This window comes from Vespula vulgaris, chromosome 8 (genome assembly GCF_905475345.1).
Source record: "Vespula vulgaris chromosome 8, iyVesVulg1.1, whole genome shotgun sequence".
NCBI lineage: Eukaryota > Metazoa > Arthropoda > Insecta > Hymenoptera > Vespidae > Vespula > Vespula vulgaris.
In genome coordinates, this window is record NC_066593.1 from 887,772 (window position 1) to 914,205 (window position 26,434).

The window sequence follows — 26,434 nt, forward strand, 5'->3', positions numbered from 1 at the left end:
TGTACGTACGTATACACGATGGGAACGGTCGAACGCAAAAGGAAATCACATTTTTTTTCTTTGTACATGTAACCGAAAGGATGAACTACTATTCTGTGACAAGCCTATCGGAAATAATAGCATGGTCAGGTAAAGAGAGGAACGACATCGGAGCGAACGCGATTAACAATAGTGGGGGTAAAGGCTACAACCATGCCCGGCAAACAGCATCCACGTAGTATCGAGGCTCAGGTAAAACGTCAAATTGCGTTGCACCTGAACGCACGAGTCCACGCTACAACACGACCACTACCAGCTCGTTCGTGAATTTTTTTTTCAATTTTTCTTCGTCTCTTCTTCGTTCAGAAAGAGACAGAGACAGAGAAAGAGAGACAGAGAGAGAGAGAGAGAGAGAGAGAGAGAGAGAAAGAGACTGATACAAAAACAGTAGCAGAGATAGAAAGAAAAACAGAAGGAAAGAGAAAAAGAGAGAGAGACAGATATATACTTTCTTTTTTTTTTTTTATTTTTCATTTAAAAGTTTATATTAAAAAGTCAGAAGAGGACATGAGGCGAGGATCGGTGTCGACTTGGGAAAATTTTGGGAGGAGAAGCTGTGAGTATTGTTTTTTTCTTGTATTTTCTCTTTTCTTGGCGTTCTTTTCTTTTCTTTTTTTTTTTTTTTTTGATTGGATTTGTTTCTTCTTTTCTTTTTTTTCTTTGTCTTCTTCTACTTTTCTTTTCGTATCTCTTCGATACGCGTTAATTCGTTTTTTCTTTTTCTTTGTCTTTTTTTTTTCCTACAGATCTTTTCCACACAATTTTTACAATTTCTCTCATCCGCAATAATTATTTCTTTTCGTGTACGAAGGTAACGTAGCTTCGTGATTGTAAATGTTTCATTTTAATAGACCGGACGTTATAAATACGCGAATTTGTCTACGACCGACAGTGAAACTTGAAATGACTTTGTACGTTAAGTTAGTAATCCAACTAAAAAATCTGACGATTTTAAAAACTTACGTATGTTTCCGTATCGATCTTTGTTATTTTATCATCATCGTCATCGTCATCATCATCAATATTATTATTATTATTATTATTATTACTATTACTATTATTATTATTATTATTATTATCATCAAATTGTTTTTGAGAGAGAAAGAAGAGGGAGAAGGTATAATGCGAATATCGTTTCTTATTCGTTGTGGTTTCAACGTTCATTTTGTTCTTATTAAAAAAGTAGTCTCGGAGTCCTCTTGAAATAAAAAAAAAAAAAGGAAGAAAGAAAGGAAGAAAGAGAGAGAGAGAGAGAGAGAGAGAGAGAGAGAGAGAGAGAAAGAGAGAGTAAAAAGAATAAAAAGAAATAAGTTCCATTCAACTGTTTACAAAGTTCATCAGAATCGCGAGCGTTATTCGAGCTCCTTGGTTAATACCATTATTATTCTGGAAGTCCATAGAAAAGCGGAGAAATGTGTATCGCTGTTAACGAGGGTCTCGCTTATAATTGCGGGATTGCGCTTTCTCTATTTCTTTTTCTTTCTATCTTCTTTCCTTTCTTTCTTTCTTTCTTTCTTTCTTTCTTTCTTTCTTTTTTCTTTTTTTCTCTTCCTCCTTTATTTTTTATTTCGTTTCTTTGGAATATTGTCCTTGTTATATTCGCGCTCGGTTTTTCTCTTTCTTTCTCTCTCTCTCTGTCTCTGTCTTAGAGAAAAAAGAAAAAAACTTTTGATAATTTTCTTCGATCGGATTATCGATGTACTATTCCGATTGGAAGAAAAAATTGTCGATATTTTTGTTTCAACGTCTCGATATAATTATATTTATATAAGATTTATTTATATTTATATCTTTATATTTGTATGAAAATTAATGGGAGTAGGCGTTAAAAGAAAAGGTGCGAAGACGTGGTGTAAGATGAATTTATGACGGAATAGAAAAGAAAAAAAAAGAGAGAAAAGAAAAGAAGAAAAAGAAAAAGAAGCAGCATCGTTAAAAACGTCAAAGTTACACTTCGCATCGTCGCGGTCGCCTATTTACGCTTGGATCACGTTCGGTGACATAACAAAGAACCTAATTTCATATCATTCTTCGTGTTCGCGAGCAAACGCGAGCGTACGTTTCTACGCGAGTTTGTAAAGCTGCAGCGATGTGACGTTTACGAACCTTCGACGATAAACTTCAACGTTATTGTACATATTTGTAATTCTATGTGAATATACATATACATATACATATACATACATATATATATATATATGCGTGTACGTATATATATATATATGTCTATACATAAATATATACGTATACATATGTATATACACATAGATAAATAGAGAATAGGATTATGTAAAAGGATCTATAATGATCGAGCTCTTTTAGCCTGACGTGTTTTTTATTTCGATTTACTATACTTACAGTTACGACTCGATTTGTAAATTTAAACGATTATTTTCTAAAATAATAAGAAAAAACAAGAAAAGAAAAAAGAAAAGGAGAAAGAGGAAACAGTCGAATAATATATTCCTATCAGTTATGGCGTAACGATTATGCTATCGAATGCTGAGAATGCTTGGAACTTGTGTGTTGTTAAAATGCACGAGCAAAGCGAGAAGAGTAGCGAAAAAGACCTTGAAGTTGGTTGGTCGAGGCTCGTTTACGTGTATCGTGTATTTTACACCACTGGAAATTGAATTCGATGATGTCACTCTTGTCAAAGCGATAACGCGAAATTCGACATGCCGAATTGATAAGAACGGCCTCAATGACTCGATCCTCGTTGCACGAACAATTTCATGCCGCTAATCGCGGAACCTTTATTTCTTTTTTTTCCTTTTTTCTTTTTTCTTTTTTCTTTTTCTCTCTTCTCTTTCTTTATTTCCTTCGTACTGTTCGTTATTGTTCTCGTTATTAACCGAATCGCGTTAATAAATTATAATTAATTTGTTCTTTCTTTCTTTTTCCCTTTTTCAGCTGCAAACATGGCACAGTTTATCGGTGGACCTGCACAATTTATGACAAGCGACGATATCAAATACAGGCCAACCGATGGTTGGTTCGTATCATACAAAAAGGCAGCCAGTATCGTAATATTTCTTATTTTTGTCTTGATCGTTGCTGGCCTAATCGGTTGGTACAGTCATTCGACACCGACAAAACGGGTAAGCGAGTCTAACGATCATTTTATTTCTTATGTTGATCATTGGATAATGATCAGAAGACGTATGTAATTTTTATTTCCTCATCGATCTTGTCATTATTGCAGGTGCACGATGCATTGAGCTTGATAAACGATGGATCGACAAAAGAAATGGCTAAACCCAGTCATATTTCTCCTCACGTTCGTCCATTAAAATATTGGCTTTATTTTAAACCTACGATCATGGATTACAATAATATTAATAATAATGATAATAACAGTAACACTAATAATTCGTCCATATTGACCGGACGAGTTATCATAGAATTTCAAATCGAATCTTCCAATCGATTGCAAAAATTATCATTGAACGCCGTTAATATCACTATGAAACGATACGAGTTGTCGCTCTCGATCGACGAGGATTCCAAAGTCTCGAAGAAAAGATATAAAAGAGCAAACGAGACCAACCTCGTCGTTGAAAACAACGAAAAGAATAGCCAAATAATCGACAATCTCTTGGGAGGTATTGAATTCGTTGAAACTTCTTGAAATTCTTCTTCTCTTTTCTTTTCTTTCCTTTCTTCTTGTTCTCCTCATTTAAATTCCAATTTTCGCGATCCAATAATTTCTAATTTATTTGCGTATTCGCAGAAAACGATACAACCTGGGACGATAAAAATTCTACGATCGCTACGGACGAATCGAATAAGGTTATCGTGAACTTAGAAAACGATCCTAATATCCCTTTGGAAAATGGAACCTACGGGAAAGAAGAAACTGGACTTGTCCCGGCAAATGGCACTTCGCCGACCGACTTCAAAGTGTCCAAGATCAAAGACGACTGGTTTTCCGTGAATGGTATAGGAAAGGCAGACGAAATCGTTCAGATAAAGGAATACGAAATAGACCGAGTGAATGGGCTTCACGTGATACATCCAACGAAAAAGCTCGAACGTGGTGTTTATTTTTTGATGATCGATTTCGAAGCAAATCCATCGAACGATGTCCTTTACGTCGTTGATTCGAATACCAACGAAGAAAAAAAGTAAGTTGGTGGGATCGAGGGAGGGAGGGATGGATGGGTGAGATAGCGAGATATTTTTTTTCTTTTTCGCTTACTTTCACATTTATTCAAATTGAATTTATAATTTATCTCTCTTCGTGGTCGAGTAAGAGAGCAAAGAAAAAAAGAAAAGAAACGAACAAAGATCTTGTGTTTGAACCATTAGGAGGATGATGGGAACGTTATTAAAAACGGCAGAAGCCAGTCGTTTATTTCCTCTTTTCGACGAGATATACCTCAGAGCGATTTTCTCTTTATCCGTTGAGCGTCCCAAGGAGATGAGAGTTTTATCGAATATGCCTTTGAGGAGTACGAAGGATACGTAAGTAAATTAGCTAATGTATATCGTTGGTATTATCAAGGAAGATTTCTTTCTTTCTCTTTCTTTTTTTTTTGCCTCTTTTTTGTTTCTCCCTTAAGAAGGAATATTATCGTTTAAGTTCAGATAATTGGCTGATCGATACGTTCAACGATACTCCCCTGATATCGCCCCACAATTTGGCCTTCGTCGTTGGTAACCTCGAGGTAGTGGATCAAACATCGATCAATTCGGGAATGTCTGTTAAATTTTGGGCCGAGTTCAACACGACTTCTCAGGGATTCTACTTGTTGGACAAGGTCGAGCCTACGATAGTTGGTTTGACCGACGTATTGTCGATCCCTTATTGGCTACCAAAGTTGGACTTGGTTTGTCTACCTTGGAAAATCGTTAGATCGTCGGGAAATCCTGGTCTTATCACTATGCGGTAAGTACTAGCTAACGCGTTTAAATTAGTCTACCAACGATTAATTGAAGTTTCTCGAATTCTTGACGTGCACAAATCGGCTAACGCCATTCTCATGAATATTCACGGTTGAAACGTGTTGCGGCATAAACGTAACTCTACGGATACACCGTACTATTTCATTTTTCGCCAAATGAATATTCATTTTAAGGAAGTCGTTGTTTTACGCCGACGATCGATCGCCCTTGGTTACGAGAACGGAAGCCTTGAAGACATTAATAGGTTTGCTCGGAGAACAATGGCTCGGCGGTAGGGTCAACATGAAAAGTTGGACGAACGTTTGGATATTGGAAGGATCGTTACTTTATTTTCGACATCTGTTGATCGAAAAGGCAAGGGATTGGCCGAATTTTTTATATATTTTTTACAACTCCCGATTCTTTGCGATTACTTCGTAACAGATTTTTTTTTCTCCTTTTCTTTTCTTTTTCTTTTTTTTCCCCTCTTCGATAGGAAAAAAAGAGATCCCTTCGGGGACATTTTGATCCCTCACGAGATACAAATTTCAGATAGATCCGTCATTGGGATCCGCTCATTCCTTTGTCACCGACGTTGAAACGAAAGCGATGGAGTCCGACGGATACGATTCTTCAAGATCGTTCCGAGTGAAAATCAATCCTCTTCGCGTAAGGTTGTTGTCCATGGCACGTAATATGAGAGGTAAAGATATAAAGAAAAAGAAAAAGAACATATTTTTTCTTCTTCGTTCTTCTGTTAGATATGCTATCTCTTTTCTAAGACGAATCTTCTCCTATCTTTCGATTGCTTCTTTTTTATAGGAGCATGTCTGATTCGCATGTTGCATGCCACGATAAGCAATGATACCGCCTTTAGGATCGCCTACAAGAAACTTCTAACGAGGTAGTGGGTATATAACGTGTAAGATACATATAGACGATAAATCGACTTTTGTTTTTGTTTTTTATTTATCTATTTTTTATTTTTTTTTATTTTTTTCTTCGTTCGATGATGTTATCCTTAACACGTTTTTCTGTTCTGTTTTTTACATATATATATATATAAAAACAATAAGAAAAAAGACGAACCTAATAAAAACGCTGTTTCGTTTATTTTAAACGATATTTCATATATCCTTGATATTTATTTTTAACATTTACGTTTTTAGTCAAAACGACGGAAGCGTCGACGCGAGAGAATTTTGGAATTTCATGAACGAAGAAGCGAGAGAATTTCCGGACAACTTATCTCCGAAGGAAATGATAGATACTTGGATTTCTCAAACTGGGTATCCTCTCGTTACCGTTTTGAGGAATTATGAAGAAGGATCTGCCATCGTCAGACAGGTTTCTTTATCCAAAGATTTCACTTTTTCATTATGTATGTATCCGGTGTATAAATAAAAGTGAGTAACATCGGGACGATATTGTTTTCGTAGAAAAAGTTCTCTTACGATGAGCCAACGGCGGAAAAGAATGATTTATGGCATATACCTTTGACTTATGTTGGAATTAACGACGATTGGTCGAGTCCTAAAAAAGAATGGCTCAAAAAGGAAAGGGAACAAATCTTTCAGAACGTTACTACGATCGATAAAATAAATGGTACCGATTGGATCTTGTTTAACGTCAACAAAACTGGTGGGTAAATGTTTGAAAGAAAAAAGAAAAAGAGGAATATAAAAGAATTTGTGACACTCCCTTTTGATTTTTTTCTTTCTTTTCCAATTAAATCAAATTCGTAGGTTACTATCGTGTTAATTACGACGAAAAAAATTGGCTACTACTCGCAATGGCGTTGGATGAAAATCACGAGGCTTTTCCAGTAGAGACCAGAGCGTCCCTCGTGGACGATGTCTTTGCTTTGGCAGCAGTTGGCTCTTCGAAATATGAGACGGCTTTTGGCTTTATTAAATATATGCAAATGAAGGAAAGACATTACGCACCATGGAGCGCTTTCGCGCATCACGTTTTCAAATTAAATAACGTTCTTTATGAGACCTCCGCCTTCCTCGACTTTCAGGTAAGCGTGAGAGTGTAAATTGAGGGAAGATGTAAAACGTTGAAAATTATCACGAGCCCGTATTTAAGTTTGTCTTTAGACTACAGAGAGACAGATAGATAGATAGATAAATAAAGAGAGAAAGAAAGAAAAAAGAGTCTAATCAGCAATATTCAACGAGAAAAGTGAGAACAATGAAATAGAATTTGTGAAATTTGTATTAGCGTACCTTCTTCTTCTTCTTCTTCTTCTTTTTTTTATTTACTCAAGTTCTTTCTTTTCTTCCTTTCTTTCTTTTTCTTTTTATTTCTCTCTCGAGCAAAGTCTTTTCCCGCGAAATTTTTTTTCCAACCGTCGCGATTCTCTTTTCAGGAATTTCTACAAAAATTGATTACGCCATTGTACAACGAGGTGGCAGAGAATCTCGAGGAAGGATCACCGCTTACGTTATTCGCTGTAAAATTAGCATGTCTTTCGGAACATTCCAAGTGTCTCGATTGGGCTAAGCAAAGTTTCGTCCAATTGAAGAGAAATCCTTCCTTCAAGCACGGGTAAATATTTGATATAAAAAATAAATGAAACGTAGAAACGGGTGCTCGTAAATTAATTGACATTTATTTATACAATTATTTATTCTCGATATTATCGAGTTAAACGTATCAATAGTCTTCATTCGTACGAGTAATATCGTATCTTTGATTTTTAACCTTAATGAATTGAAATTATTTTCAGCATTCCGATGTACATACGTCGAACGTTGTATTGTACGATCGCAAGACACGGTGGTCGAAACGAGTGGGATTATATTTATCAAAAAGCACGAAACAGCATGAAAGCTGAAGAAAAATATAATCTTTTGTCTTCCTTCGGTTGTTTCCAAATTCCAAGTGTTCTGCAGTCGTAAGTAAAATTTCTTTTACTAATATTAAATAATTTCTTATGGATATTATTTTGTTAATTATGTAATATTTTAGAATCATCGATGAGATTCTTCAGGATGATAAATATAACGACGATGAAATATGTATGATATTAAAATCCTTTTCGATGAATCCAATCGCATCTCGAGTGGCTTATAAATCTATTATGTATAATTGGAAGAACATTCTAAGAAGGTATTCTCGGAGTGTTAATTTTGATTTAATAACTATTAACATTCCTCATTTTATATTATTTAAAATATATTTCAGGTTTCACGACTCTTATTCCGTAATAAGGTCTTTCATCTTGGCGATGATGAATAGTGTTACGAACGAACAGGATTTAATGGATGTACGTATTACAGAAAATTATTTTTGTACTTCTTTTTTATTTCTTTATTTTTTCAAATCTTTTTTTTTAACGATTACAACGAATTCAAATCGTACGATCTTCTTCTCTTCTTTTCTCATTTTTAGCTTCACACCTTTTGGGAAAATAATTACGAATCCATAAAGACTGTGAAATATGCTGCAGCTTTGGTCGAGTCTAAAGCGAATCTCGCAATTTCGTTGATTAAAAATTATTCCCACGAGATAAAGGAATGGTTAAAGGACAATAATGATTCGGGTGCTTAATTCGCAAGGTTAGAAAAAAAAAAAGAAAAAAAATATTTTGGAATTTATATTTCTTCATAGAGACGAGCCAAGTATTCCCGTCGTAATGAATTACACGAGACGTTGAGATATAAGACTTTTATGCTAGCACCATTGTCGCATGCATCTCGTGAGATTATTAGATCAACAGAGAAATAAGAAGAAGAAGAAGCAGAAGAAGAAGAAAAAGGAGAAGACAAAAAAAAACAAAAAAACAAACAAACAAATGAATATAAAAGGATCATTTATCCTTTCATTAGTTGAAAGGACGGAAAGAGATTGGTAGAGGAATTACGTGAACTTTCTACGACAACAAGTTTTATTCTCCGAATGCTTTTGTCAAAGCATGATTACAAAACCAAGCAACAAGAATCTCGTCCTTACATCGAGTAGCCTTAGGATGATAGTCGTTAATATAATATTATTTTAAATAGGTACATATTTAACAAACGATAGGTAATATTGTATCTAACGATAATAATCATTACTCGAATAGTTTACCGTTTACTCTTTTCCTCGTCTTCCTTATTTTTCTATTCTTTTCTTTTCTTTTTTTTTCTCCTCGTCTTTCTTACTCATTCCCGGATAATAGTGTGCTATTGCTATTACGGTACAATAGTTAACTATATTATCATCGTTATAATAATAATCTATCATATCACTTACTCCCCCCGCTTTCCTTTTTCCGTTTCTACCTGTCAGCTAAGTTTTTATTTTTAATCTTTTTTTTTTATGTTTTTAATTACTGTTTTTTTTCTTTTTTTTTTCTTTTTCTTTCTTTCTTTCTTTCTTTCTTTCTTTCTTTTTCTTTCTTTTTCTCCATTTTATTAATTAGGGAATTTTATATTAAACTCTACGTTCACGCAACTCACTTCGAAGACGTGTTGTAAAATGACGATCCTGATCCTCTCGTTTTATCTCTTTTGCCGAATCAGAACACGGATGTCGATCTGTATAATCGATGAAAGAAATTTTATAATAATTAGTCCATTTCTATCTTTATTTTTTTCTCGTTTTGTAGTTTCTGTCAATGAAAGAGTGCACGCGTTTCTCCGATGCGTTTCTTTCTTCTTTCTTTTTCTTTTTCTTTTTTTTTGCTTTATGCTTTTTAGACGCTTTTTTCTTGTTTTTCTATTTTCTTTTTTTGCTCGTTCTTTCTCTTTTCTCTTTTCTCTTTATTTATCTTATTGTCCGTTTGTGTCGCTTAATGTTTTTTCTGCGTTAGATTATTATCTTAAATTTGTTTCTTCCTAATGTTGTGTTAAAAACTTAAAAAGAAAAAGAAAAAAAAAAAAAGAAAAAATCACTTCACGCTAGATTTATCTGTACAATTCTTGAGTTTGAAATTTTAGAGATAGGATAACACGATTCTTATGGTGGAAATGAGATTCGTCAGTATGCTTCATTGAACTTTTGTTTTTTTTTCTTTTCTTCTTCTTTCTTTTTTGCAAACATCCGCGTTTGATCGTTGGGGGGGGGGGGACTTTCGTCATTTGAATTCAATAAAAATCGACGCTCTTTTTTTTTTCGTTTTTCGTAATCGTAATCGATAGTGTAATCGTAATCGAAGGGTCACGAACATCGATCACTGTAAAAGATCGATGACAATCGTTATTTAATATCGTTTATCGTATCGATACGATCGGATTTTTTTTGGGGAATAAATCGATACTTTGTTTTTCTTTCCTTTTCTTTTTTTTTGTTTTGTTTTTTTTTTCTTTTTTTCACTCTTCATTCGACAATGGCGAGACAGAGACAGTGAGAAAGAGAGGGAAAGAATGCGTATACGCGTGACCGTATTAATGTATGTGTCTGCACGATTTTTTCTTGAACGATTTCTTGAACGATTTTTTTTCATGCAAATGATCCCTTGGATTTGATCGATTATAAAAAAATTCCAACCCTTTATAGCAATATTCCAACCCTCGACTTACAAGGTATTGTTATTTCCTTTTTTTTTCTTTCTTTCCTTCCTTCTTCCTTCCCTTCTTTCTTTTTTCTCTATTTACACGTTATTTACAACTTAGCGATTAATTAATTACTTTAATTAATTTTTTTTGTTTCTTGTTTTCTCTCATCTCTCATTTTCTTTCTAAAATATCTAAAATCTAAGTGCATGCCTCTCTCTTTTTCAAACGCTCGGCTCGTATTTGTGAATTATACTTCCGGGACGGGAATCTAGATACGAGGACAATTATTTTACATTCGAATACGTGAAAATCGATGATCGTGATCTTGTTGGATGGGATTTATACGATCTAATATTTAAGAACTAGATTACTCGTCTCGGAAAGTTCTGTTTTTATCGTCGTCGTTCGCGAAAAAACACATTGTCGTACTTAATTATAACGAGTAAGTACTTACATGTCTCATTATCATAGAAAAACGTGTGCGCTTTTGTCCTTTTTCTTTTTCTTTTTTCCCTTTTCTTTTCTTTTCTATTCCCTTCCCTCTTTCATTATATTTCTTCGTTCTTTTCTAGCGATTTAGTGCGAAGTTTTTAAGTTCGTCATTCGTTTCCCTCGTTTTCTTTTAACAGGAAAAAGAGAGAAAGAGAGAGCACTCGCGATCCTTGGAAATCGATCCATAGATCGCATTTCTTTCGTTTTATTCGAGTTGCTGTTCGCTGGACGATTCGTTAGTTTCAGGTAACTTTTTCATCAGGTGTTTTTACGCTCGGTTCATCGCCTTCTCCGCGCGTAAGGCGATTAAAATGAGGGGAAAAAAAAGACAAAAGAAGAAAAAATAGAATCAGAAAAAAGGGAAAAAAAAGAAAAAGAAAAAGAAAAAGAAAGAAAAGAACTTGTGTCGATCGTCCTCCATCTTCTTTTCTCCTAACTCTCTCAAGGACAATTTTCTTTCGGTCGTTTGCGATGAAACAATGAGAATCACGAGAAAACATTTTTTATAATATATATATATATATATATATATATATATATATATACACGTACACTAAGTATTGGCAATGTTTCTCTCAATGGCAGTAATTATGAAAATCGATACCGGTCCGTCCTAATAAATGTTAATTATTTACAATCCTGTGTTAACAACGCACCGTTTGACACGGATGCACGAAAACGTTCTCTTACAATTAGCTCATCTCATTCTCGTTAGGTTCGGAGCCCCGCTTTATATGTACGTTTACGTACTCTGATTTACGTACGTACGTATATATAATTGTATAATGTATATTATATATGTATATGTATATTTTGAAACGTCGGAGAATTAGGTGGCTTTAACTCACGTCATGTTTATTCGTTCTCTCTCTCTCTCTCGATATTCTCGAAAATGTTATTCGAACAGTTTTTGAAATATTACGAACGAGTTACGATCGATCGTTAATAATCATTTGTTAACGATTGATAAAACACAACGTTGAGAGTTTCACGACGAATCATTACTCTTCGACGCGTAAAGGATCACATTCGTCGACATAGGGCGAATCAGTCCGCTCTTATCAGGCATAACTAACAATTATTATAAATATCATAAATCACGATACAATAATTTTATCATACATATGTTTCCTTATGCGTGTAATGTGTTTTATTATAATCGTGTGCGCATTCACGTACTACATCGTCGTACGTCCATGTTCTTTTTTGTATCACTCTCTCTTTTTAAATGTGCGTGTGTGCGTACGTATTTGTGTGTGTGTAGTGTGTGTGTGTGTGTGTCTGTGTATGTGATCAGCTAAAAAAAAAACAAATTATGAACGACGACTCACTGTGACATCGACCACGAAACTACGGTATTGAACAACGGTAGTGAACGTTCGTTCAATTTGTCTACAACTATCAGCTTTAGAATTCGTATGCTTTACTTGTTCTTACCGTACTATAATCGGTTATCTTTACTCTAATGCTTGCTTCGCGCATTGCATCCGATTCGTTCTTTCTCTTTCTCTTTCTTCTTTCTTTCTTATAAAATACGAGAACAAGGAATACTTATATTATCTTGCACCGCGATTATCGATATAAACGTAAGAGATTTCATTGATATCGAAAATTTATCCTTTCTTTTCTTTTTTTTTTTTTTTGTTCTTTTTAAATCGTCAAAAGAAAATCGCGGTGCAACTCGTTATTCTTGTCTCGATTATTTTCTTAAAACGTACGATATACGTAATATGTATGCTTGCGTCGTATATATGTATTTATTTATGTATTTATTTATTCATGTATAATTCGTACAAACGGATACGTCCCTAAACGTTTACGAGAATAACCGGATACAGTTGAAATGAGTTACACCCTATTGTGTTCGTGTACAATTACAACGAGCTAGCTAAGTCGTGTTATACAATATTGATTTATTTCTAATATATATATATATATATATATATATATATATATATATATATAATATAATATATATATATTAATTTCTCGTGTGTCGCGCGTGTTTCGGCGTATAAAACATAATAATCATTAACGTTGGAGTCCGTTTATCATTATCGCTTCGTCCTCTCGTCGGATTCTCAAAAGCGCCTCCTCTCATCGTAAATCATTTCTCGGGGAGACGTCGAGAACAATTGGTAGAGCGAGATGACACTTGTGGGCTCGCTAATATAATACTATAGTACCGTTTAAAGTAGCTCGCTGTTAATTTACTCGAATAATTAAGTGGCAGCTTCGTATTAACGCTTTACACGAGCACGCTACGTATAAGTAGTGATACGTGTCTCTTTCTCATCCTCTCTTTTCTTTTCTCGTGTAATTATTACTATTACTATCGAATAGTTTATTCGTCATTCTTCGTCATCTTCTTTTTCTTTTTCTTCTCTTTCTCCTTTCTTTTTTCCTTCTTTCTTTCTTTCTTTCTTTCTTTCTTTTCATTTCTTTTCATTTCTTTAAATCAACGCTGTCATACGTACCTCGCGAGAAAAGTAGAATTTCCATTCGATGGACGATGATGGATCCTGCGGATCGATGGATCGAATGTGCTTGGAAATGGAAGAGTACAAAATGAAAGGAATGAATGAAGTGAGTGAGCGACTGCGTTAATGAATGGCAGAGAGAAAGAGAGAACAAAAAGAGAGAAAGAAAGACAGACAGAAAGAGAGAGAGAGAGAGAGAGAGAGAAAAAGTTCACACGTGCGAATGTGCTTCTCTCGCGTATGGATGTTAGTCACTTAAAAACGTTCCACAGTTATCGTCGTTACGTTCGACGATAAATCGAGCCCTATCGCCGTAAGAAATGGTGGAGACCGAGGATCAAGGTTGGAAGATATTTCGGAGACTCCTAAAAGGCCAGGAAGGAGAATCGACGAAGTCTACCGAAGTCTACGTCGTCGGCCCTTTAGTTTTTCTCTACGGTGCAGGGCTCGGGCATGGACTATTGGGGCGGACACTTTACCACTGTCGTCGTTGCGAATTCACTGAATTTCTTGTCGATCGGGACACGATCGTCGTACAACGTTGGTGCTTGTAATATAATTCCAGCTGTGCCGACCAAAACGGCCAGTGTGAAGATCCAAAGGAATAATCTGTCTAGGACCATCGCCACGTATTTCCAATCCTCCTTCACCTGTCGAACATGAATTTTATCATGAGAGAATGATGTCATCTCGAGATCGATCCTAAGATGGATTTTCGTTTTTTTTTCTTCTTCTTCTCTTTTTTTTCAATTAATATTGCGTTAGATAAGCAAGTCGTATTTCTTTTCTTTTTACAATATATTAGGATACTTTTATGTTGTAGCTGTTATAGAAGCTATAAGAGCGTCGATCAGAGCGACGATAAAAGAAAGCTGCTCGTCGTTATTTAAACTGGTCATCTAGCAAGCGTCGTAGCTCTCCGCACGTTGCTACGATGTAAACACTCCCCATTGTAAAATAATAGATCGTATTTCTTACCCTCCGTTCTTGATCGTCGTACATTTGATCGTTTGTCACAGCTTCCAACATAAACGTATCCCTTAAACGTACTTTGGATTATATCGAGTTTTTATATTAATAAATGTTAAAGTCTTGAAAGACGATTTTATAATTTATCATTAAGATTCGTCGTTAATAGTCCGACATGTTGGAAGATCTCGCGATCGATGGATTCTCTCACCTTGGTTGAATCCTCCAACATTTTGGTATGTTCCGCGATGAATCGTACGCAGATACAGGATCTGTGAATTTCCGGTGGGCAACGTGAATGCGAAAAAGTCGGTGGATTTCTTAATACTGGACTTTTAATCTCCTCGATTCCTGCTTCGCCAGGAACCGAAAGATCCTCGCATTCGCCACGAATGGGAAGGGGTGGTAAAGGTGGTCCATGGATCAGGCAGCTTCCACCGAATCTCGCACCGTCCGTTAGACTTTTTTTTTACATTTGTTTGTTTGTTTGTTTTTTTTCGTATTTTTTTCCCGTTTTTTTTTTTGTATTTTTTTTGTCGCCCAAGAAATAACAAAAAACAGAAGATATATTATTAGCATTATTGAATTAATACCCTACGTTCATGTTGATAGTAAGACACTTTTGATTTAGCAATACTACTACGCTCGACGAATTATTATTTATTAGTTTATTGGTCCTCCACAAGTAATTAATTACCATATAATCTGATAATCGTTCTTTCGTTAAATTTTATAGAGGCAATATATTGTTATTCAATAACGTTTAATAGATTTTATCGATTAACCATGAATTTCAATAGAAATTAAAGAAGGTATCGCGTGAAAATCGGTGAAAAATTTCGCGACTCGGTAAACCGTTGTTCTATATCGATCGATATTATTGAGCCACCGATCGATACATCCATCACGGTCTTCCTTTTTTCCTAACCAATTTCATTCCCAGTGAGAGTTCTTTAACCGTATAGATAACGAAAGTAAAGTGCACGTTTTTTTCTTTATTCTCTTTTCTTTTCTTCCTCCTTTCTTTTTTTTCTTTTTTTTTTTTGAATCGGGGCAAAAAGATCCCGCGGGAAATGAGCGTGCGACGAGTGTTGCGTTATTCTTTTTATTATAGAAATATTTAATATAGTCTTTTCTTTTTATTTTTTTTTCTTTTTTTTTTTTTTTTTAATTCGATCGATTATCACGCATCATTAATGAATATTGCAAGCTTTCATTTTTTTATTAACGCGCTCGTGCTATCTATTCTCGTGAAAATTTTTTCGCGCGAAATTTTTTTGCCTTTCTATTTTTTTTCCTTTTCGAATTTCATCGAATATTTTAAAGCGATCACCGAAAGTTCTATTAACAGATTATTAGAATTGTAAAATTGTCAATTGGACAGCTACATAATAGTGAATTATTTTTCAAGTGAATATATATCTATACGTGGAATATTTGATACGAAGTAAGAATTACGATCGTCAAGGGAAAAAGTGCCGACGGTATAGATCTTAAAAAGAAGACATTTTCTTTTTTATTCCTTTCCTTCGTTCCCATCGAGTTTCTCCAAACGTCGTAGAAGTTTGAAAACACGTTACAGCTTTCTTTTTTTTTCATTTCTTCTTTTCTTTTTTTTTTTCTTTCTTTAAGGTAGCAGTAATATCATATCGGCAACGAGAGACTTCTACGTAGAGAAACTCGGTTCTCGGTTAAATTCAAGTCTGAACTTGGTTCACAGTGGAAACTCATAACTTTGTTAAGCTATTGACTCTTCGATTATTAAGTTTCCTTGGATATATCGAGCTTCGCGTAAACTGCTTTATACTGGGGGATAATCATTTCAATAGGAAAGAAATTAACGAAGTTAATAGAGATACTCTGAGAGAAGGTCAAATTGATAGGATATAAAAGAGAAAGAGAGAGAAAGAGAGAGATTTTCTAGTCTCTCGATCGACTACTATTTAATAGCATTCGCATAGTTAATCGAATTCGTTTGGTTGCTAGCTCGATTTTCTCGGTGCTTCGAAATTTCGAAAACTACTTTTATTTCGACGGGAGCGTGTTTTCGATAGCATCGAATTTACGCTGTCGAGTCCATGGGAATGAAATTGAATTTAACGTCCCATATGGGTCGTGTTTAATAGCTTGGCAATTTAATTTCGATGATCGTTAAAAAAATTTTTCTGACAGAAGATTGGAAATAATAGTTTTGATGCGGCTTTAGTTAACAAGTGAAGCAGAAAGAAAGAGAGAAAGAGAGAGAAAGAAAGAGATTATATTTTCCATGTAACCAACACCCTTGTTAATCGTATAATGCGCTTTAGAATCAACGAATGCCCGAATGTCTACAGTAATATCTTTAACAAAGAGTAACGTAGATATGTATGTGTACATTGTACATTATACATATGTACACACACATACACAGACACAGATGTGGAACCGATTTGAACAGGTTCGTGTTTGCAGTCGATGTGCACGCGATGGTTGATACTATTCCAAACTATAACCACGAAAATGATCACGTACGTTGCTTTGCACTCTCGATCGTGAGATTATCAGGAACGGAAGGTGTTGTTAAGTATTAAAGACGATGGAAGAAGATTGAAGGGGATGAGCATCCTTTCGTTTGCAGAGTAACAATTAAAAAAAAAAAAAAGTAGAAATTTTTGTTCGTAATTGGTTAAATTAAAAGGAGGGGGAAGGCAAGAAGAAAAAGCAAAAAAAAAAACAAAAAAAGAAAAGAAAGGGATGGAGAAAAATGAAAAAGGCAAAAAAAAATTTATCTCGTTGAAAGAGGAGAGATGAATAACCGGTTTATTTTAAAAACTCCATTCGTACTCGTTGAATATAATAAAAGTTTCCGAGTTTACTCCTCTCGTTCCTTTACTTTCCGAATCGAGCCTACTAACACGGCTGATCTAACTCTAACTCTATCTCTCTCTCTCTCTTTCTCTCTCTGTTTCTCCCTCTCTCATTTCTCTCTTTCTTTTTCGCACTCTCCAAACAATTATTAGCGAAAGGCTCGAATCTATCGAATTTAAGAAATCATGAGGAAATTCTCAATGAATCTTCCTATTTACCTCGAAGGCGAGAGATCCTCTTTGGAAGGTGGCCGACTGTGGAACCTCTTAGGTGTAAAATGTTCCTCGCTCTCCTCGTGAGTAGACGGATGATAAGGGTAATAGCAAGTCTTCTCCTTCCCTCTTACCGTTCTCATCAGTACTCTGCCAGATGTGTACCTGCGATCAGAAAGAGAAAGAGAAAGAGAGAGAAAAAGAAGGAGAGAGAAGAAGAGAGACAGACAGACAGACAGACAGACAGACAGAAAGAAAGAAAGAAAGAGAGAGAGAGAAAGACAGAGAAAGGGACGAAGAGAAGAAAAGAGGAAAAGAAAAGAAAAGGAGGGTAGAAGGGGGAGAGAGAGAGAGGAGAGGAGAGGAGAAGAGAACAGAAGAGAGAAAAGAAAATCGTTAGAAAAGCGAAGGATTCTGTAAATACTACTTACTAGAGCGACTTTGTCCTCGCGAAAGAAGAAGGAGAGGAGAGCAGGGAGAGTGACGATGATGAACGTAGCGATTTAGAAAGAGGGAGAGTGGAGGGACGAAGGAAACGAAGGAAAGGAGTGAGAAAAAGTGCAAGGGCAGCCATTATTCATCATTAAGCGTACGAATCTCAAAACTTCCTGTAATATTTTCCTTTTCCGTTATTTATCCTTTCAAATCTCTTTCTCTCTCTCTCTCTCTCTCTTTTTCTCTATCTATCTATCTATCTGTCTATCTATCTATCTATCCTTTTCTCTTTGACGTGTTTTCTTATAGTCCAATTTCCCTTACACCCTCTCCCTCCTCCCTTCTCCTTCTATTGCGTTGTCATCTCCGGTGATCGATCGATCGCTACGTCGCACGTCTTGCTTACTTACCTGTTCGTCTCGAATTTGTACATAGGTCTTCTCATCACCAATAAACGCGGAAGAATGTGGATGAAGACTCTTTTCACCCATGGCGCCATCTGATGCGTTTGCGGTGACCGGAAGTGGACGTTAAGGACGACGACGGTTACGCATATACTGTCAATTACAATAAATATCGTAAATAGTAAGTTCGATATTATGATATAATAATTTAGCTTACAAGTTAAGTTTTCACGTCTATTACGCTTTATTTAAAAAAAAATTTCTTGTCTTTTTTCATTTTGTCTTTTTTTTTTCCTTTCTTCTTTTTTTCTCTCGATTGGCATTGTTACGAAGGAATTCATAAAATGATGACTATCTCCTCCTTTATCGTTCTATCTTCCTTATACAAACTGTTTCCAAGCGTCATGGAATTGAAGGAGGGTCGAACAATGGAAATCAATGGACCATTGGCATAATACAGACATTCCGTATCTCGCCCTAACTCGCTCCTCTCTGGCAATTCCGCGAATTGATCGTTAAGAGGTCGACCGGTCTTCTCTCTTCGAGAGAAGAAGAGCCAAGGCAAATTGCCATAAGGTATAACCGAGAATGACTGGTAAGGAAGGAATGTAAATCTCACGAGACCATTCATAATGGAGCCAGCCATTTGCCCATCGGAGGTCGTTGCTCTTTTCTTAAATGGGAAGGGACAGCTTCTGCGATTTAAATTACATCGACACTCTTTCTTCGAATCGATTTATCGAATCGTGATCCATCTTCCAAGTCAATCCGTTCTTATTCTCTTATCTCGCTTCTTTTCTTTTCTACTCTTTTTTTTTCATTTCTTTTTTATTTTATTTTTTTCTTGTTTCAAGGGAAGAACCGTTTTCTTTTTTCTTCCTTTTCTTTCCTCATCGTTGTTATTTCAATCCTTACGAACATTATCAGAAAGGAAAAGCATCGTTTGCTCTAGCAAGTTTCTTTAATATTATCCTTCGCGTTTAGGGATAGACGGAGAAAAAAATTGATGAGAGGGGAAAGAAAGAAAGAAAGAAAGAAAGAAGGAACGAAAGGAGGAAGGAAAGAGAGAAAGAGCAAAGAGAAAAAAAGGAAAAGAAAAATAAAAAAAACACGTGTTTCACGTCGGCGTATAAATTAGTAAAATACAGGCGTCTGGAATGTAGCCGTGCCACTAAACGTTATATTACCTCCGTTGCACACCAAAATGGTTCTATAGTAATGGAATTGCGTTATTACCGCAAGATTTAGCTGCTCGTAATTTCGAGATGGAGAGAGGTAGAAGGAAAGGAGAGTTAAAAGGAGGGGTAACCTACGTACAAATTGGGCTCGAAGCGAGAAAGTAATTTCTCTCGTTTATCGTCATGCAAAATACATTTGCCTAATGTAATATAATATAATACAAATGAAAATGAAAGATTTATTATTTAAGAAATTTATTAAACGCGCGATCATTTCTTTCCTCCTTTTCAAGTAGTCTAATCTAGTTCGAGGATTAAGATCAAAGTTTATCTCCTTCTTTTTTCACTTTTCTTACGTTTCTTTTTCTTTTCTCGAAGAAGTATCATTCATCTTGAGAAGAAGAGTCTCTGGTAGCTTCGAGTTTTCGTTTTACAATTCAATGCACAAGCGAACTGAGTAGTTTAATACTCGTTATCTACCAGCCGTGTTCGTATTATTCTATCTTAATTTACATTTAAGAACTATAAGCCGTTGCCTTGAAATTTCGAGAGAAGAAAAGCTTGTCCGGACTATAGATACCAAAAGGAGGGAGGGGAGGGGGCGGTTGGGGAAGAGAGAAATGCTTCTCTTCTTTGCTAAGAAAACGCGAGGGATTAGATGGAGAGGACTCGCTCGATGTTGCTTGCCTGTGCTTGCTGATTAATGCGTCGTACCTCTTTCAATGTTTCCACTGAGGAAAATTTAGAAGTTCTCGCGTATCAACGAAACAGCAAACACGTCAAAAGCCTTACATATACATCATCATCGTATAACCTTTCGTCCCTCCATTAGTAAACTGTCTCTATAGTTGCTACGTCATATATATATATATATATATATATATATATATATATATATATATATGTATATGTATCATATATGAAGACAAGTATTTACTTCGTCCGCACGATATTTTTCTTGCTTTTAATTTCTTTCCACGAGGATGACTTTAGCACGTCTTCATTCACAATTTTTATCGAGGCCATTAATATCTCACCTTCTTAAGAAATTTCCTTCAGAAATTGTCCTTCGTTCATAATTACTTTCGTGTTTCGTATAAAATCTGTTTTTCCTCCTTTTCCTTTTTTTTCTTTTTCTTTTTTCTTTCGTAATAAATTTAGTCTTATTAATTTTTGTATCCTTTTCCTTTTTCTTCTACTTTATTTTTACAAAAAAATTTCAAACACCTTGATACAGATATAAACACTTTAATCACGAGGAAGATATCAAGATAAGACACCTTTTCTATTTGATCTTTTTCTACTCTTTTTTTTTTTATTAGTACAATTAAGGACTTCAATAAGGGAACACGAAGAGGAACAGCTTTCGTTGGTGCAGAAATTTCCAAGAAGGTCAAATAAAGTTTGATCATTCGAGTAGGTACGTTCTTTCTCTTCCTTATTTTTCTTCTCTCTTACTCTACTTACTTACTCATTTTACTCTCTGTCTCTACTCTCTTTTCTTCCTCGTGATCTTTCTTTTAGAAAACCATTCTTTCTCCCTCTCTATCGTGTTACTTCGAGCGTACTTTTTGCAAAGCTTTTCCGGTGGACCTCCGGATACTGCGGGAAGCGTTCTTTTCTTCATGACTGATGGGCGACGATGATGAAGCGACTTGGAAATTTGTAAGAAGGCGATTCTCCACCATGACGTAGGAAATCCGAGCAAAAAGAGAGTAGACTCGATCGAAAACTTTTTCCTGCCAAGGCTCCTTTGAGATTCTAGTTTCGTTCTTCGATAATCCTTTCTCTCTTTCTCCCTCTCTTTTACTCTTTCTATTTCTCTCTCTCGTCGAATCTCATGCATGAAAAAACTCTTTTATTCCTTTTTTTAAAATGTACGTACGTGTGAGTGAAAGAGTGAGAGAGAGAGAGAGAGAGAGAGAGAGAGAGAGTAAGGGAGAAAGATAGAGAGATCGTGTATGTCGACGAATACGTTTTAAATAATCGATTATCCGGCACGTGTTACGAGACATAGGATTGGTGCTCACCCGCATCGTCCAAAAAACAGTCATTCGCAGAGGATCTGTCCATGGCAGAAGAAGGACATTAATCGATTTGTTCGAATCCTTTGACCTCTCTTGGAAACAGGATCGTTCGTTATCTATCTGTTATCGAAAGGCAATCGGATAATTTTGCTTTTTTTCCTCTTTTTTTTTCTCTCTCTTTCTCTCTCTCTCTCTCTCTCTCTCTTTAGTGGAAATGACTTAAATCGATTCGTTCGTTTTTTTCTCCTCTTTTTTTTTACTCTTTGTCTTTACATCGTGGAAAAATGTATGTTCTTTCTTTGTTTTCTTCTCTCTCTTTCTTTTTAATTATAAAAATTCATTAGATTTATTTAGTAGTTCTTTCGACGTCGAAAGGAGAATGAAATATCGAGAAGCGGATGGATAATTTCTTTTCTTTTCTTTTTTTTTTTTTTTTTTTTTTTAAGCCATTAGGTTACAGCGGAAAGATTTTTCTTTTGAAAGTAGATTAAAAATAAGAGAGATATATATATATGTAGATAGATAGATAGATAGATAGATAGATAGATAGGTAGATAGATAGAGAGAGAGAAAGAGAGAGAGAGAGAGAGAGCGAGAGACAAGCGAAACGGCGAGAATTGGCAGACACAAAAATCTCTCGGCGAACTTTGTCGTCTCTTCTTCGTTTTAATACGCCGATCGAGCATCGTAATGGGCCCGGTGGCTAACGCTCGAGCTGAGTTTCCAACTTGTTTAAACTTTCGACGCGGTCCTATCAATCGCTTCGAAAACTTTTCCTCTTCTATCCGAACGTTTCCACTCTTTTCTACTATCTCCTTTCTCCCTCGTTTCTATATCTACGTTTCTCTTTTTCTAATTTTTTTTTCTCTCTTTTCATTTCCTCCTTTTTCACGTGCGTTTTTCTTCCTTTTTTTCTTCTTTTTCTTTTTTTTCTTCTTCTTTTCTTCCTTTTTTTCCCTTCCTCTTTCATTTACGTAGGCTTCTCATCTCGCACTCTTCCTCACAAATAGAACCTAGAAGCTCTTCGAGCCCTTTTCACAATCCTTTCCAATAGTTCCACTCGATCGAAATGACACGATTAAAAAGTTCGATACACTCGAGCAACACTATTCATTCTTTCTCTCTTTCTCTTTCTCACATTGAAAAGATGGTCAAGTACTTTCACGACGTTTCTTTCCCTGAAAAACGTTTCTCCGATAATAATTCATCTTACTCTTTTATATCATTTAAAAAGTCACTAAATACGTATTCTATCTCCGTCATTGTGATATAACTGTAATCGTCGTAATTGCAATATTTTTATCTTCCACTTAAATTCTTTAGCGATGTATCTTTCTCGGTTGTTCTGTCTCTTTCTGTTTCTCGTGAAAAAGCTTCCAACGTTGACTTTTCATATTCTTCTATCGTGCGTGAAACATTTCCGTTCCTTGTGTTGTTGTTTCGTTCGTAAGAAAATTATTATTATTATTATTTTTATTATTATCGATAATATTAAAGGAAAGTTTTCTTAAAGTGAAACTTTTTAGAAATTAAAACTTTGGACGTAATTTATGTAAATTTAATTAAAATTCTTGACAATACGTAATTGACACCATGAATGAATTAAAATGATAAATTTGAAACGATCTATTCTAGAAATATATACATACATACATACATACATATTTATATATACATACGTATATACGTACTTACGTACACACACATATATATATATATATTAGGAAAACTAGCTTCAATCGATTGTATATTTAAATCTACCAGAAATAATCGCGATTTTCTTTATTTAAATCGACTCCTTCTTTCTCTCTCTCTCTCTCTCTCTCTCTCTCTCTCTCTCTCTCTCTCTCCCTCTCTCTTTTCCTCTCTCTTTCCCTCCCTTTCGTTTCTTGAACAGTACTTTACGTAATCACCGTTTTCGAGAGTTCGATCAGAAACTGTCACGAAGGGTTGTTAAAGCTTTCTTCCATTGTTATTCATTATTCAATCGCTATGTACTCGACATCTCTTCGAACGATAAGCAAGGAGGTCGGAGTGAAAAGAAGGAAAAAAAGCAGAGAAGAAAAAAAGAAGAGAGAAAAGCAAAAAAAGTAATGCAACTACTTGTTTAATTGTGCCGATTAGAAGCGAGGAATATTGAAGATATGAGGACGATATGAGGGATGTGAATCGAAATTTTTTGAGATATCACGAGACGAGATTTCGGACGAGTGGTCTGGTCGAGCGACATTTTCTCAAGTAGAAAAGACGTTTTCGAGATAACGATGGATTTAATCTTTTCCACTTGAGCAGATCTGTCGGCGGAAGGTGGCTGATTACGGCTGCCGCACCACCCTCTCCTCCCCCCCCCCACCCTTTCCTCTCCTACTCCCCATCCTCATCCTTACCCTCAACCTCTCCTATCCCATTCGCGTATAATCGTAAAGGAAAATGAGAGAAGCAGAAAAAAAAAGTACCGGCGGAGGAATCGATCCGGTTGGCGCGTTCCATTTGAAAGTTAAATCGCGTTCAACTTGCAAATCGTTTGCCTCGCCTAGAAGAGAAGTGGGCGGAGTCTTCCTTGATTACTTGCCGCGCGGCATCTACCGATTGAATCTTAATCGGGAACGTTCTCTCGTTCGACTTCAATATTTCTTGGTCTACCTATCACCACGCCCATCGAGTTTTACGACATTGATATTATCGTAATTAAACTATTTTTCTTTCCTTTTTCTTTCATTCGCAGCCCTTTTTTTTTTCTTTCGTTAGGGGATAATGATGAAGTTTGTCTATCTAAATATGTCTGGCGATGATCGGCGATAAATGCCTTATGATCTTTGACATTATCGCATTACATTCATGTTTCATAAAAAATATTTGATATTTTTTTCTTTAGATAATTGAACAAATTGAAACGTATTCTTAGCTGCATTCTTAGGATAGTTATTCAATTTATTTTCCATCCCTGTATTTTGATAATTATTAGTAGTATAGAGTGTCTACTTCGAAAGGGTCGTTTTCCACGTACGTGGAGAGAGAAGAAAAGAGATAGAAATAGAGAAAGAGACAGAGACAGAAAGAGAGAGAGAGAAAGACAGAGAGACAGAGAGACAGAAAGAGATAGAGATAGAGATAGAGAGAGATAGAGAATATGCTTGGCGTGTTTCAAATGCAAATGCAAACTGTACGAACTTTCTCGTAGTCTCGAGTACACGCGTATACGAGGCTCATTGTCTCGTTCATTCATCCCTACAAAGACTTCCGAATAGTAAGCGTCGAAGGAAACGTTGGAGGAAGCGAATTGCCCTTTGTATTCAGGGTAGCACGCTCGCTCGCTCGCTCGCTTACTCGTTCGCTTCTGGCGTTTTGACGCTAAGTCGGCTTTTCGAATCGACGTTGGCAAAGTTTTAATAAAGAAGCTGACACGAAGAGAAGAGACAGAGACAGAGACAGAGACAGAGACAGAGAGATAGAGAGAGAAAGTGTAAGAATCAGTCTACATACTCTCTCTCTCTCTTTCTCTCTTCCTTCACCCTCCCCTCTCCCCCACCATTTAATTCTTTCTAGACGTTAGAAGGGCCAAGAAGCCTGTACAGAAGAGCAGCACTTTAAGCGATGAAATTTACTTAGCAAGAGAGTAACGACATCACTGTCCACTCGAATGGGTCCTTCAAAAGTAGGGAGTGGCTTGGAAGGGATGCTTAGTTAAAGGAAAGACGAAAAGAAACATGGCGACAAGGTGTCTTCCTCTTTATAGGCATAATGGAGATCTTTAAAAGTTTTGAATTTTCTTCGTGTAATCTACGATAAAGTTTGATCGTTGTTATACTTTTTTCTTATTTCGTGGTCATGGTGTGTGTGTGTGTGTGTGTGTGTGTGTGTGTGTGTGTATGTGTGTACAGAGCAGAAAAGGTCTATAAATTTATGAGGATTTTAGGAAGGAGGGATTAGATTCAAAGTCATGTTTCTCTTGGCCCCGACCTGTTTCTCGTTTTAATGGATCACGGAGTTACTGGAAGGACTCCAACTTATATACGAAAATAAATTAAAAACATAAGAGTCTAATGTATCAACGAAACTATATAACTGGAAATTATCCAGATTATTCAGGGTATAAGATGTTGAGGGAAGAGAGAATGGGACGGAGGCACTAGAGAAATTAGCAATTATTTAACGACAGAGATGAAAAAAATTATTTTCCTCGGACGTTCTTCTGAATTCTTTTTTGTTCTCTCTCTCTTTTTTTTTTTCCTTTCCTTTTTCTTTTCTCCTATATTAAATCGCGATGATTTAATTAATATTTATTTCGTATTTATTATATCAAAGTGATTACATAAGAAAGTAGTCCGAGATTGTTAGATGATGGAACACATCGGAAACACAAAGAAAAAAAAAGCAGTAAATTTATTTTGTCGAGATAGATCTCGCTTATATTTTTACAGAGAAAGAGAGAGAGAGAGAGAGAGATAAATTAATAAATAAATAAAACAGGGACGAAGCGAAAGAAAAAAACAAAATCAAAAAAAAAAGAAAAAGAAGAGTAACCTTCGCTTAATAAAATATTGCCTTGGCCTGGCTTGAAAGTAGCCTTTGTTCCACACGTAATTACCACGTCGATTCTGCTAGGGTAATAAAACGAATCGATCTTCACGTGAACGAGTAATCGCAATGAGTAAGAGAATGATCGTTAAAATTTTCTCTCCTGAGAGATTCGACAAAGAATAGGCTGATAGAAAAGAGAGAAAAAGGAAAAAATAAAAGAAATATCTATCCGGGTTTTTCGACTTTTTCTATATTAACCGTGCTTTCAAAGGTCTAGTATTAGAAAGAAACTCAGAAAGAGAGAGAGACAAAGACGGAAATAGAGCTACAGAAAGAGATAGATAAAGCTAGGAGAGTGTCCTATAAGTCACGCTTATAGTAAAAAGGATTGCACCGATTCTCTCTCTCTCTTTCTTTCTCTCTCTCTCTCTCTCTCTCTCTCTCTCTGTCTCATTGT

The 26,434-nt window shown here is 35.7% G+C and overlaps 2 protein-coding genes across 9 annotated transcripts in view; one reads left to right on the forward strand and one right to left on the reverse strand.

The window, feature by feature from the left end:
- The first annotated feature begins 237 nt into the window (after window positions 1-237).
- LOC127065462 (aminopeptidase N-like) lies at window positions 238-8,768 on the forward strand. 3 transcript variants are annotated; one of them, XM_050997830.1, is made up of 17 exons: window positions 238-595; window positions 2,953-3,140; window positions 3,245-3,644; window positions 3,773-4,166; window positions 4,351-4,506; window positions 4,625-4,930; window positions 5,121-5,301; window positions 5,479-5,629; window positions 5,749-5,833; window positions 6,096-6,273; window positions 6,366-6,567; window positions 6,672-6,949; window positions 7,301-7,479; window positions 7,661-7,828; window positions 7,903-8,043; window positions 8,119-8,200; window positions 8,326-8,768. In XM_050997830.1, exons 1-17 carry the CDS (start codon window positions 547-549, stop codon window positions 8,482-8,484), a joined length of 3,297 nt encoding a protein of 1,098 aa, XP_050853787.1. In that variant the 5' UTR covers window positions 238-546; the 3' UTR covers window positions 8,485-8,768. The 3 variants fall into 3 exon arrangements, with proteins under 3 accessions (XP_050853787.1, XP_050853788.1, XP_050853789.1); XM_050997831.1 differs by having other exon boundaries at window positions 5,749-5,830; XM_050997832.1 differs by lacking the exon at window positions 238-595 and adding an exon at window positions 2,153-2,171.
- A 35-nt stretch (window positions 8,769-8,803) lies between these two features.
- The window catches only part of LOC127065472 (acetylcholine receptor subunit alpha-like), a 126,834-nt gene continuing 109,203 nt past the window's right edge, over window positions 8,804-26,434 (reverse strand). For all 6 annotated transcript variants that reach the window (XM_050997864.1, XM_050997863.1, XM_050997862.1 and 3 more), the window contains 4 exons: window positions 18,258-18,404; window positions 17,419-17,577; window positions 14,565-14,814; window positions 8,804-14,034 (listed from right to left, as the gene is read on the reverse strand). In XM_050997864.1, the coding sequence (XP_050853821.1) occupies window positions 13,843-14,034; window positions 14,565-14,814; window positions 17,419-17,577; window positions 18,258-18,404 (748 nt within the window). In that variant the 3' untranslated portion in view covers window positions 8,804-13,842. The remainder of the gene's footprint in view (window positions 14,035-14,564; window positions 14,815-17,418; window positions 17,578-18,257; window positions 18,405-26,434) is intronic.